Raw genomic sequence first — 12,604 nt, 5'->3', positions numbered from 1 at the left:
TCTGAGCAAAAGTTGCTGGTTTTCTTTCCTCTGAATAAAACTGAACTGTGGGTTCTTTGTAGAAAGTTGACATTTTGAGCTTTCCCTCTTTTTGTAAAGTGATTTCTGCATAGGTTATTGTCCAGTTAACTTTAGTGAGCTTTTCAAATTTGGTATTGTAAGTAAAACAACTTACGAAAGTTTTCTGCAGTAGAGTTAACAAAATACTATCTTTATTCAGAAGTTGGAAATTGGAAAAAGGCTACTTGAAGTAACTGTTCCAAGTGGGGTTGTCTAGAATGTCTTCCAGCCTCCTAGAGTCAAGGAGTATCACGGGTACAGATGAGTCTGCAGGTAGCAGGACTCCCTTAGTTGGACCTGAGGACTTGATTTGTTTTAAAGTTTTTAATCTCAGCTTTGAATATGTTGCCTAGAGACTTAGTAACTACCGAGTTTTGTGGTTTGGGGGAGAAATGTAACTAGACAGTTTGTTAGCTTTTCAATTAAAGGCAACACTTAATTCATAAAAAAAAAAAAAAATCCCCAAGGCAAGGAATTATGCTTATTTTGTGCACTGGTGAGCAACCCAAATCCCAGTCACATCCTGCAGCTGTACTAATCCAAGGCAGGTCAAATGGGTGGCTGTGCAGTACCAAGACTGCTACTTAAGCTGTACCTAACACTTGCAATTGTGTCTTTGTACTCCGATGTTTAAATATTTCTGTTCTCTATCACAACTGAGAGAAATAAAATAAATATGCAACATTAAATAATTGCCCATCATTTGCCTCATTTTCTCTTCAAAAGGAAATGGATGTGTGTTATATAAAGAGATTATGGGGTAACTGCAACTGACTGAGGGCTGATACATCTAAGCTGCAGCAACCTTTGAAGATGGCAAAACTCAGATAACCTGTGAGGCTTTGTATTTTTTTTTGTCTTCATTTATGTATTTGGTAGAGGGTCCCACTACGCAGCTTGGACTCATAGTGATGCTCCTGTTTTTAGCCACCCAGCGCTGGGATTACAGCTGTGCACCACTCAGGGGTTCCTAGGGGGGCCGGTCAGCACAGCATATGGGACTCGAGATCGAACCCTTGGGTTTTCTTTTGAGATGAGCTCTTGCAAACACTCTTGTGAAGACTTGACATGTTGAGGTTATCTGCCTGCTACACAAACACCGAGAAATACTAAATGTAAAATGTAAATTCCGTATAAAACACTGAAAGTGGCTACTTCAACAAAGCAGTCAGGCTCAGGTTGCAGTGGTTCAATCCCCATGACTCAAGCCAGCCAAACCTGCCCTGAAGGCATTCGGAGCAAAAAAACAAAACAAAACAAAACAAAACAAAACAAAAACAAAAAAAAAACACTGAAAGCATAATTTGCAAGCGATTATTGTTAAATCTATCGTGGTGGAGTGAAAGCAGCTGACAACCATAAAAATTTTGGTTCTGTTCCAATAAAAATTTTGTGCACTGAAACTTGAATTTTTTCTTAATTTTTATGTGTCAAAAATTTTATAAATTTTTAGGGGCCGGGGAGATAGCTCAGTGGAATAAGCGCTTCCCTGGCAAGTGCAAGGGCCTGAGTTCAATCCCCGGTTCCATCAAAAAAGCAAAAAAGAAAAGAAACAAAAAAGAAAAATTTTATAAATTTTTAAAAGTAGTTTTTTATTTATGTTAAGTTTCAAGTAGTATGGTTTGTAAACCTAAACATTTGGCTTCTAGCTCTTTACAGGAATTTTGAAGAATTGGTACAATTGAAACAAAACAGGACACCAGTTGATCAGTTTTATTATTGTAATTTTAATATATGTAGTACAGGGTCTCACTATGCAGCTCGGACTTGTAGTGATGCTGCTGTTTTCAGCCTCCCCAGGGTTGGGATTTCAGACACGTGCCACTCAGCACTCCTGGAGGCAGGGCTAGCGCGGCATGTGGTGCGGGAAATCAAAACCTGGTCCCTGAGCTATCTCACTGGCTCTAGCTGATCAGTTTTGAAGCTGGGGATTCATTTCACCGTTTACTTTTGTGTGTGCACCCGTGTGCTGGGAACTGAACTAGTGTCCTCTAAACATTCTGGGTCTCAAGAAGTGATTGATCTAACTTATTTTCCTTCCTCTAAACAAGGTCCTCTGATTATTTGTTTTTTAGGCGGAACCGAGGATTGAGTTCAGGCCCTTGCATTTGCCAGGGAAGCGCTTATTCCACTGAGCCATCTCCCCGGCCCCTTCCTCTGAAAATTTTAAACCCAAGCTGTAAACAAATTCGTTTGCCTTTGGTTTATGAATTTTCTGAAAAAGTCTACGAAGTCTGCAGCGGTGGTGACAAAAACCCTTTATTCTTGACAGTGACTGAATATGTGACACAAACACGGTCAAGGAAAGGATATTTTCTTTAGAGTTGTGTTATCTTTGCACAATACTACAAATTCTTCAGCTCAACCCCATGCCTACAAAATCAAAACACAGTCCCCTCTAGCTGTCACCAGAGGATACCCCTCCTTCAGCCGATTTGCGGAAATGACGCCAGCAGCTAGCGGCTCCTTCGCTGTTCTTCACAGGGGCGTGTTAAGACGCTGACGTCAGCACGCCGGTCCTGACTGGCGGTTCCTGACCCCGCCCTGACACGGTGCTCCTGACCCCGACTGCGGCTGCGCAGATACGCTGGGCGGGGCCTTAGGTCACACCGCCCCTTTGCGGCCGGCGCCTGAGGGCGGGGTAATTCCTGAGCTGCCCGAATGATTAGCCGAGGTGGCGCCCCGCCTCCTGCTCCTTCTGCCCGCGGGGTGTCACCGCGCTGCGTTGGGGAAGGGGCAAGGGGGCCGAGTCCTAAGGCGGCTGGCGGGCTGTACGACTTGGTGAGGGACGGGAGCAGTGGGAGAAGGGCCGCGTGGCGTGGCGTGGCGTGGCGTGGCGTGGCGTGGCGTGGTTTGGGGGCCCTCAGGTCAGGCACTGGACGGACGGCTGTCGAGCCCAGAGAGGCCGAGGGGCGAGGCTCTTGCTGGCTTTGCACTGGGAGGCGGGGTGCTGGGTCCGGATCTCTCCGAGTCGCGCGGCCGCCGTTCTCAAGCTTTTCTTGGGAATCTGGCACCACCTCAGCGTGCCTGCGCAGGAGTGGTTTGGGACGCCGGAAGGGCATTTAAATCCCTCAGCGCTTGGAGGCTTTCCCGGGCGCTTTCCTCCTTTCCCCGCCGGGAGAGAGACGCGGAGTCGAGCCGAGTGGGCGCGGTGTCGTCTACCGAGCCGCGCAGTCAGAGGGAAGGTTTCCTCTCCCTTCCCCCTGCCTGCGATTGGCCAGCATTCCCACTGCTTTCCAGAAACGTACTAGGAAACTTTAAAATTGGATGTGTTTGGAAGGTGACCTGGGAATGTGTGAATCCAGATGACTTCTGGTCTTTATTCTCCCTAGTGTATTTAGGGTTGTGAGAAGGAGCTCAGCTTTAGATATCGGCCTCGCAGGATTCTAGGGCTTAATATTGATGTTACCTATCGTGTTTCTTGCGATGTTTTCCTGAAACATAAGTTTCTGTGAAATCTAAGCAGTGTAAAAGTTGATCCCGTTCATTGTGGCAAGAGGAGGCAGATAAATACAGTAATCTCTAGATTCTGATAATTGAACTTTAAAAATGTGGCCTCTTGTTTTTTGCACAAACCTTTGGGTATTTTTTTCTTTCACAGATTTAATAGCCTACCACTGAGGAAGATGTGTTGGAATAACTGCTGAAACTGCCTTTTATTGACCAGAAACCATCTTTTTTTGTACTTATTTTTGCTTTCCCTACCGCTTTGAGCTTTATTGTAAAAGCTGAAAAACTTGGAAAATAAAATGAACATGCTGTGGTCTTGAATATAATTTTTTGAGAAAAAATTAAAGTGCCAGAGTGAAAGCCAGAATGGCATCCAGAGAGAGGCTTTTTGAACTTTGGATGCTTTATTGTACGAAGGTAATCGCTTTCTTTTTTTATTTCTGTTTTAAATACTTTAATACTTTGTGACAGGCATTATTAATTCATCGTATACTAGTGTATCTATACGAATAATCCCAAATTAAAAATACAAGGGATTTTCAGTTTTTTTGGTTTTACGTATTTCAGACATACACATAATTGGCAGACTATAAGACTGTAGAATGTGTTTTCATTCAATTCTTCTGATTTCAAAGTTAGATAAAACTTTCTATAAAAGACAAATATTTCTGTTTATACCTCTACAAGTGGAGCAAGATAAACACATTTTGTGAGAAATGTATAGAAAGGATATTGTATAGAAAGGATATTGACATGCTTACTGTGTGATTGCTGCTATTTAGGAGCAGTGTCTCATTTGATAGTTATGTGTCCTGAAGGTATTTTAATTGTTGCCTTTTACTGATGAGGAAACGGATGCTTCAAGTCCATACTTCTAGCCATTATGACTCTAAAATTTTTGTTTTTATCATTTAGAAATAATTTTCTTTCACTTTTCCTTTATGTAAATTTTTAGGTGCAGCTTTGATTTTAGGTTACTAGGAAGGGTGCTTTTTTTAAAACATGTTTTGCAAGTGAGGAGCCTTATTACTGCTTTGAAGATAGCCAGGGTCAGAAAAATACAGCTAATTTATTTAAGTGGGCGTGGTAAAGTTCTGAAGGCAGCTTCCTTGTACATACTTTCAGATTTATTTATTTATTTTTTTTTTGTGGAACCGGGAATTGAACTGGCCATTGCGCTTGCCAGGGAAGCGCTTATTCCACTAAGCCATCTCCCTGGACCCTCAGATCTTTAAACATGGTTATTTCTTAGTGATCTCATTTATTTGTAACATTAAATTTTAGATAAATTTTAATGTCCTGGTTTTTTATAATTACTAAAGTTCACACACCTTGAAATGTTTACAATATGAATTTTTTAAATATTTAAGTCTTGAATAATTTAATGCCAGAAATATCTTTTAAAAAAATAGACAATGGTTCAACATAAAGAACACCAGACATTTTTTTTGAAGATAGTCACAAACATGTATTAGCCAAAAATTAAAGTGAAATTTTAGTATGACTTGCCAGTAATTTGAAAACAATTTTTTTTTTTTTTTTTTTTTTTTTTTGTATTTTGACAAAGGATTTCATTGTGTAGCCCATGCTGGGCTTAAACTCACTATGAAGTGTAGGCTGGCCTTGAACTCACAGTGATCCCTCTGCCTCAGCCTTCTAAGTGGTAGGATTACAGGGGGGCCTGCCCCTTAGCTCAGTTCTTTAGTGGCTGCTTCAACAAAGCAGTCAGGCTCAGGTTGCTGTAGTTGGCTCCCCACAACTCAAGCCAGCCAAACATGCCCTGAAGGCATTCAGAGCAAAAAAAAAAAAAAAAAAAAAAAAAATCGAAGTGGTAGGATTACAGGTGTGTGCCACCACACCTCGTTAGCAATTTATATATTAAAACATATATTTACTAGATTTTACTGTTTTCATATAGACACAAGGTGAGTTTATTGTTTTATTGATTATAATGTTTGTAGGCAGGTTATTATATAAGTGATACTGTTCTTATTGAAAAGATTGTATAGTTTACTGGCATACACTTAATTTTTTTTTTTTTTTTTTGTGGTGGAACCGGGGATTGAACTCAGATCCTTGCGCTTGCCAGGGAAGCACTTATTCTACCGAGCCATCTCCCTGGCCCCATACACTGAATTTTATTACTCTTTTGAGATAGTGTCTTGCTGTCTTATCTGGAACCAGGATCTTCTTGCCTTAGCCTCTTGAGTGCTAGAATTAAAGGAATGTGCCATCATGCTGGGCTTACTGACTTTCAATGTATATGAATCCTTACTCTCTTTTGAGATGTCTGTCCTTAGTGATGAAGGTGTTAGTAATCATGCTCAAATTTTTTTTTTTTTTTTTTTTTGCCCCCTGTACTAGGGCTTGAACTCTGGGTCTCAAATGTGCTAGGGAAGTGCTGCATTACCGAGGTAATCAATCTCAAGACTCTGACAAAATGTTAAAACCTGTCTCTTGGATAGAAAGATAAATCCCATTTTTATGTTTAGGATTAAATCATACATGTATTTAGTAAGACTTAACTTCTAAAATTGTTTTTAAAGTGTAATTACTTGTAACTGTGATTTTATGTTTTGTTGTTTTATGGATAATACACCAATTAGATAATAACTTTTTCTTCTGCAAACCCCTTGATGCAGGTAGCTACCAAATACAGCTCAGAGATTTAACTCATCTACTTAATGAAGATGATTGCCAAATAGGCATTCTCTGGCCTTACTAGCCTTACCACCTTCACTCTAGCAGTTAACCCCTGAAAACCACTTAATTCTCCTCCCCTTATCAAGCTTGTGCTTTTTTCCTAACACTGTTTTTCCCTCCAGTATGGGGGAATGAACCCAGGGCATTCCTGCTGAACTACATCCCACCTCTTTATTTTTAATGTCATTTTGAGGTAGATACTCTGGCTAAGTAGCCAGGTTACCCATTTCCATCCTCTTGCCTCAGTGTCCTAGACTGCTGGGATTACAGGCATGAACCACCATGCCCAGCATTTTTTTTAATACCTTTGATGAATTTTCAGATGACTTCAGGACTGCTTAGATGTATTTTATTTTTGAGGTGCTCGAAATTGAACCCAGAACCTTACACTTCCTAAGCAGATGTTATGCCACTGAACTACACCTGCAGTCCCTGAACAAAAATGTTTCTACAGTTTGGTTCTTTTTTTCAGTGCTGGGGATTGAATATTGAACCCAGTGAGGCTTCTCACTGAACTGCATTCCCAATGTTTTTAAAAATCTTTTTGAGACAGGATCTCACTAACTTGCCCAGGATAGACTCAAACTTCGTGGCAATTTTCCTACCTCAACCTCCTGAATACTTGGGATTGTAGGCATATTGCCACCATCCTTTTTTTTTTTTTTTTTTTTTTTTTTTAAGGCAGTGTTTTGCTGTGTAGCCTAGGCTGGCCTTTAACTTGTGATCCTCTTGCCTTAGCCTCTGGAATGCTGGGATTTCAAGCATGTGCTGCCATGCTTGACTCTGTGACTTAGATCTAAGAGCTTCTCAGATGTTTCTGTGGGCTTCCAAGTGTAAAATTCTATGTTTTGTGACCTCAAGCAGACTTACCTCTTTGGTAAGTCTCATTTACTTACCTCTCATTTTTCTCACTTGATGACTAAGCATGTATACAGGGAGAGTGCATGTTCTGACTCACCATTAAGAATTTTATTTGGGGCCAGGGAGATAGCTCAGTAGAATAAGTGGTTGCCTGGCAAGTGTAGGGTGCTGAGTTCAATCCCTGGTACCACAAAAAAAAAAAAAAAAAAATTATCCACTGATGGACAAGTAATTTTTTGTGTGACCCTATTACATAAATTGTTATATAGAATCTTTTAGCTCTTTTTAAATTTTTCATGAATATATTCATTTTACCTTTTTGAGACAGGGTCTTGCTATACAGTGCAGGCTGGCCTTGAACTTAGTTTGTAGCCCAGGTTGGTCTCGAACTTGGAACAATCTTCCTGCCTCAGCCTTCCAAGTGCTGGAATTGCAGACATGTATCAGCACATCTAGCATAGCTGTTTTTAAAGCTGTTATTTTGTTTTATTTATTTGGTGGAACGAGGATTGAACTCAGGCCCTTGTGCTTGCCAGGGAAGTGCTTTTTCTACTGAACCATCTCCCCAGTCCCTAAAGCTTTTGTTTTAGAAAATTTTAAGCATCTAAAAAGTAGAGGTGATACAGTGAACTCTTTACCTAATACCCTACTTTAACAATCATAAGTTCATATTCAGTTATGTTTCATTTATAATCTTCTAGTTCTTCCTGTACTTCTAAATTATTTTAAAGCAAATCCCAATTTACAGTCCTACTCATAGCTATTTAAAGATCATTTGTGTAAGTAAGAATTTTTGTTTTGCTTTGTTTTGTTTTTTGAGACACGGTTTTGCTGTATGCCTCAGGCTTCCTGTAAACTATTTAGTGCAGGCTGGCTTCAAACTTTCGGCAATCCTGCCTCAACCTCCTTAGTCCTGGGATTACAGATGTGCAGGGCCAAAGAGATAGCTCAGTGGTCTAAGAGCCTGCCTAGGCAACCTAGACCTAGGTTCAGTCTCCAGAACCAGGTGCTGTGCCTGCCCAGCTCCAGGTGTGCCAAGCAGCCACCAAGACCTGGCATGGTGACGCACTCCTGTAGCACTGGTGCTGGGGAGGCTGAGACAGGAGGATCACTGAGTCCTAGCTGCATAGCGAGACCCTGTACAAATACATAAAGATTTAAAAAATATATATATATATGTATATATATATTATATATAATATGTATTTATAATATATATCACATTCACAGTTTCTGATAGTGCCATGATAATCTTATGTACCAGGACTCTACTGAAACAAAATTTATACATTTTATTAAATGAAAGTAGCTGTGAAACCTTTTAATGTATAGGATTCCCCTCACCATATATTTTTTTTTCTTTCTGTTGTTGAAGACACTGGATTTTGCCCTTAGAGTTTTCAAGTCTAAATTTTGCTCTTTTACATTTCTTTTTTTTTTTTTTTGATGTTTTCATATTTATATGATATAAGCTGTCATTTAAATCATGTTAAATGGACAACTTAGACATCTTCATTAAATTCTCAATGTTTTACAGTTATAAGCATTTTTTTCTAACTTTTAAATCACTCAAAAGAGAAACTCTGTACCCATCAAGCAATAAATCCCTCTTCTTTTCTTTTTTCCATCTTGGTCTCTAGTTGCTTCATATGTATTTTTTTTCCATAATTTTATTGACAGACAAATACCAATGAGATGCTTCCATTTCTTAATTTTACTTAATTCTCCCCGCTGTTTGGTGTCTGTAAACTGGCAGATGTTGAGGCTTAAATAATTCAGATTTGAGAGTGGGTGGTAGTGCACACCTGTAATCTCAGCACTCAGGAGGCTGAGGCGGGAAGATTGCTTTGAGTTTGAGGCCAGCTTGGGCTACATAGTGAGTTTAAGGCCAACTCTTAACTACATAACATGATCCTGGCTCAACCGAAAAAGAAAGAAAAGGAAAAAATGTCAATAATCCAGATTCTGTTTTGGGTATGAAAGGCTAAGAAAATTCACAAACATAGCCATAACCAATAATTTTTGCTTAACTGTGTTATTTCCTTAGGATTTTGCAAAACTGCTTAATACAGTATTCTGGTTTTCTCTTTGTTTTTGTTTTTCACATTTACCAGAATACACAGAAATATGCCGATCAGTTGTTTTTTTTTTTTTTTTTTTTTTTTTTTTTTTTTTGGAACCGGCCAATCAGTCTTTGATGGCAGTTCTCTAAAAGGAAGGCAGGCAGTATAAATAATTCTTTTAATTTTCAGAACAGTGACTTGATTTACTTCTCAAGGTGACCACTTTTTCTTTGAGTATCAAGAATTAAAATGTAAACAGTGTCTACTGTTTTGCTGCCTTACTTGGTTTGCTCTTGTTAGAACACTGTCTACATATCTGATTAAAGAAAACAACTTTGAAGACTTACTTAGGAAGGTCTGCTTCCGAGAGAGAAGGTCATGGCACCTTCTGTATTTGCTATAGGTACTCTGTGATAGGGCAACATTAAGCTGTTGAGGTGTTTTTATGTAATGTTTTTGAAAGTTGCCATTGAACCTTATAAAACTTTAATAGGTGTAGTAGTAGAACCATTTTAGAAATAACTCTTGAGTATTCCAGCTTTGTCAAAAGAATGCTAATGGAATATATGTCTCCTGCCTGTTAGTCTGGGTTCAGTAACAAGCCTAACTACTAGTAAATAAAGTTCTTTGTGTAGAATTTGCATAAATTACTAGTTTCAGTTTCTAGCAAATGGATCCTCATATACTAAACTCAAGATTTTAAAAGAATAAAAGATGAGGGGGCTGGGGAGATGGCTCAGTAGGATAAGCGCTTGACTGGCAAACGCAAGGATCTGAGTTCAATCCCCGGTTCTGCAAAAAAAAAAAAGAAAAGAAAAGAAAAAAAGAAAAGAATAAAAGATGAGCACAGGCCCTGGGTTCATTTTGCAGCACTGGGGGAAAAAAAAAAAAATTAGTGAAAGTTTTGATTTTTGCGGGGGATACTAAATCCAGGGACTTTGTATTGAATTTCATTCATCTTCAGTGCCTCCCCACCCCTTTTTGAGACCAGGTCTTACTAAGTTGTGCAGGCTAGAATTTGTCATCATAACCAGCTGCAATTTATTTTTAACTAAGAAATGCACCTCACAAACTTACTGGTCACACAGTTTATTTTGTTACCAAATTCTTCAGGTCTAGTTTTTTTTCACTTAATTACATGATTGAAGTATGAATCTTCAGACTGGGTTGGTGATTTTATGAAATTATATAATATGAGAAGGATGAATTCTGGTCACCCAACACGATTCTGTCCTCTTTCACTTGTATATAAGACTAGTACAGTGATTCAGATATGTAGTCTGAAATTTTCATACCTGCAAATGCTTGTCCCCACCTAGGGTCAAGGACTTGATTAGCAGTGCGTTTCATATAGCTTTTCCAAGTTAAACATTAATTTGAACAAGTTTAATCTGGATTTTAGTTCAGTAGTTAACAACTACTTGACTTGTATGGATCTATTTATCTTAGGGATAGAAGGCAAAAGGACTTAACTGTTTGATTTCTAAAGTTTTTGAGCCAGGTGGCTGCCTATAATGTTAGCATTTGGGAGGCTGAGGCAGGAGGATTGAGGCCCACCTGAGCTACACAGTAAAACCCAAAACAATAAAAAAAATTTGTCATCTACATATTTACCATGTTCATTTTGGCTTTTGTTTTTATTGATGTTTTACAGAGCTGGGGATTGAACCCATTGCCTTTACAATGAGCTACATCCCTAATGTAGTTTAGTTTAGTTCAGTTTATAGTATGATTTAATTTAACTTTGAGATAGGTTCTTGCCTAGTTGTTAAGTTTTCCAGCCTGGGCTCAAATTTGTAATTCTTTTGCCTCAGCAAGTGCTGAGCTTTCAGGTGGATACCACCACATCTGGCTGTTAACTGACTTTTGATAATATTTCTCCATTTAACATACTTAAGATGGAAGAGACAGAGAAATGAAAAGAGAACAATTTCATACCAACTTTTTGTTTATTACTCAACTTTTTGTTTATTACCCAACTGTTTGGAGCTCTACTGTTTGCATAGAAATAAATAAATGTGTCCAATTCTCTACTTCAATCTGCTTCCCATGAACAGGCATGAGGATAGTTTTCCGTTGGTTTTTATGGGAATATTGTAGTTGGTCAATGGAATATGAAGAGAGAAACAGCCTTTCAAATTCTTAGGTAAAATTAATCTTTTTTTCCTGTCTGGTATAAAGTAACAAATCAATCTCAGTTAAAAAAAAAAAAATAAAGTGACTCAGAGTAGCCTTTTGAAATGTGGCAGTGCAGGTTGAAATTCAACTTTTTTCCCCTTCAGTTTTAGTTTCCATTGAAGAACATGTGGCACCAACAGAGGAACCCAAATTTAGTTCTAATTCTGCTTGTGATCTTAAAGGGCCTCAAACAGGTTACCTAGTTTCTTTACATATCAGTTTTTTGATTTATCAAATTGAAAAAAAATTACTTTTACATATCTGTCAAAATTGTTGAGAAAACTGAATAGGGTTGTATTAAAATATACCTTAAGATTAAGAAATACAAATGCATAATGTTTATTAGTATTTTGTAAATATACCTTGTATATCTGAGAATGTGTTTCAAAATTACTTCAGCTAGTATTTTATTATATAATAATGGAACAGCATTATCTTGTCTTTTTTTTTTTTTTTACTAATGCAGCTTTGGTCATGAATGCCTTAAGTAATTTTAGTCTGTACTTAATTATTCTTGTATTCAAGGGTAGTGTTGAGTTATCTTTAATAATGATTTGCAGTCCCTCCCAGCCAAGTTTGTTTTGGACCTTGGTGATGCTTCATTTCCTGCTGTTGCCCTTTGTCCTGCTAAATCTGGAGTATGACTGAAATAGATAGTTTTGCAGTGAGCTCAGACTAAATTTCCTTTTCAGAATAAAAGTTTGACTTCATAAAGAAACGACTTAGAAGTGTCTTATTAGGTGACAAGTGCTTTTTTATACAGATTTGGGCAAAATAGAATGAATACTCTTCTGAAAAAATTACCAGCTTATTAGTATGTGTTATAATCTTAAGTAAAATTTTTATTTTTTAAGTAAAATTTTTAGGCTGAGTACATAATCACCTCTTAAAATGTAGTCTCAATTATGTGGAAATGGCATTTGAGTTCCATTGCTTAATGATGACTTTGTGAAGAAGAAAATATTTTTATTTATTTTTTTATTTTAATGAGAAATAACAATGAGACAGTTTCAAAACAGGTTAGTAGGACACTTACAATAATTAATACATTGCATATTGTTGTCTTCGTAGTATTCAGAATAGAAAATATATATATATTTTTTTTAAATTTTATTTATTTGTGTGTGTGTGTGTGGCCAGCTCAGCCCACCAGGGGGCGGGGCTGGCTGGCATGTGGGGCGGGGGGATTGAACTGCGGTCTCTATGCTTTGCTAAGCTTGTTCTAAGTAGGTGCTTTAGACCACTGAGCCATCTCACCAGCCCCTAGAAAATATATTTTGACTCAATGC

General features: G+C 38.2%; 1 protein-coding gene across 1 annotated transcript in view; it reads left to right on the top strand.

Annotated features, from left to right (window-relative positions):
• Positions 1–2,688: 2,688 nt before the first annotated feature.
• The window catches only part of Nbeal1 (neurobeachin like 1), a 194,157-nt gene continuing 184,241 nt past the window's right edge, over positions 2,689–12,604 (top strand). Inside the window, exons 1-2 of the mRNA XM_023710161.1 lie at positions 2,689–2,841; positions 3,662–3,927. Of these exons, the coding sequence (XP_023565929.1) occupies positions 3,877–3,927 (51 nt within the window). The 5' untranslated portion in view covers positions 2,689–2,841; positions 3,662–3,876. The remainder of the gene's footprint in view (positions 2,842–3,661; positions 3,928–12,604) is intronic.

Source organism: Octodon degus, unplaced genomic scaffold, assembly GCF_000260255.1.
Source record: "Octodon degus isolate 3935 unplaced genomic scaffold, OctDeg1.0 scaffold00016, whole genome shotgun sequence".
NCBI classification, from domain to species: Eukaryota; Metazoa; Chordata; class Mammalia; order Rodentia; family Octodontidae; genus Octodon; species Octodon degus.
Note: the sequence above shows the minus strand (reverse complement) of the source record. Positions and strands in the feature narration are given on the sequence as shown.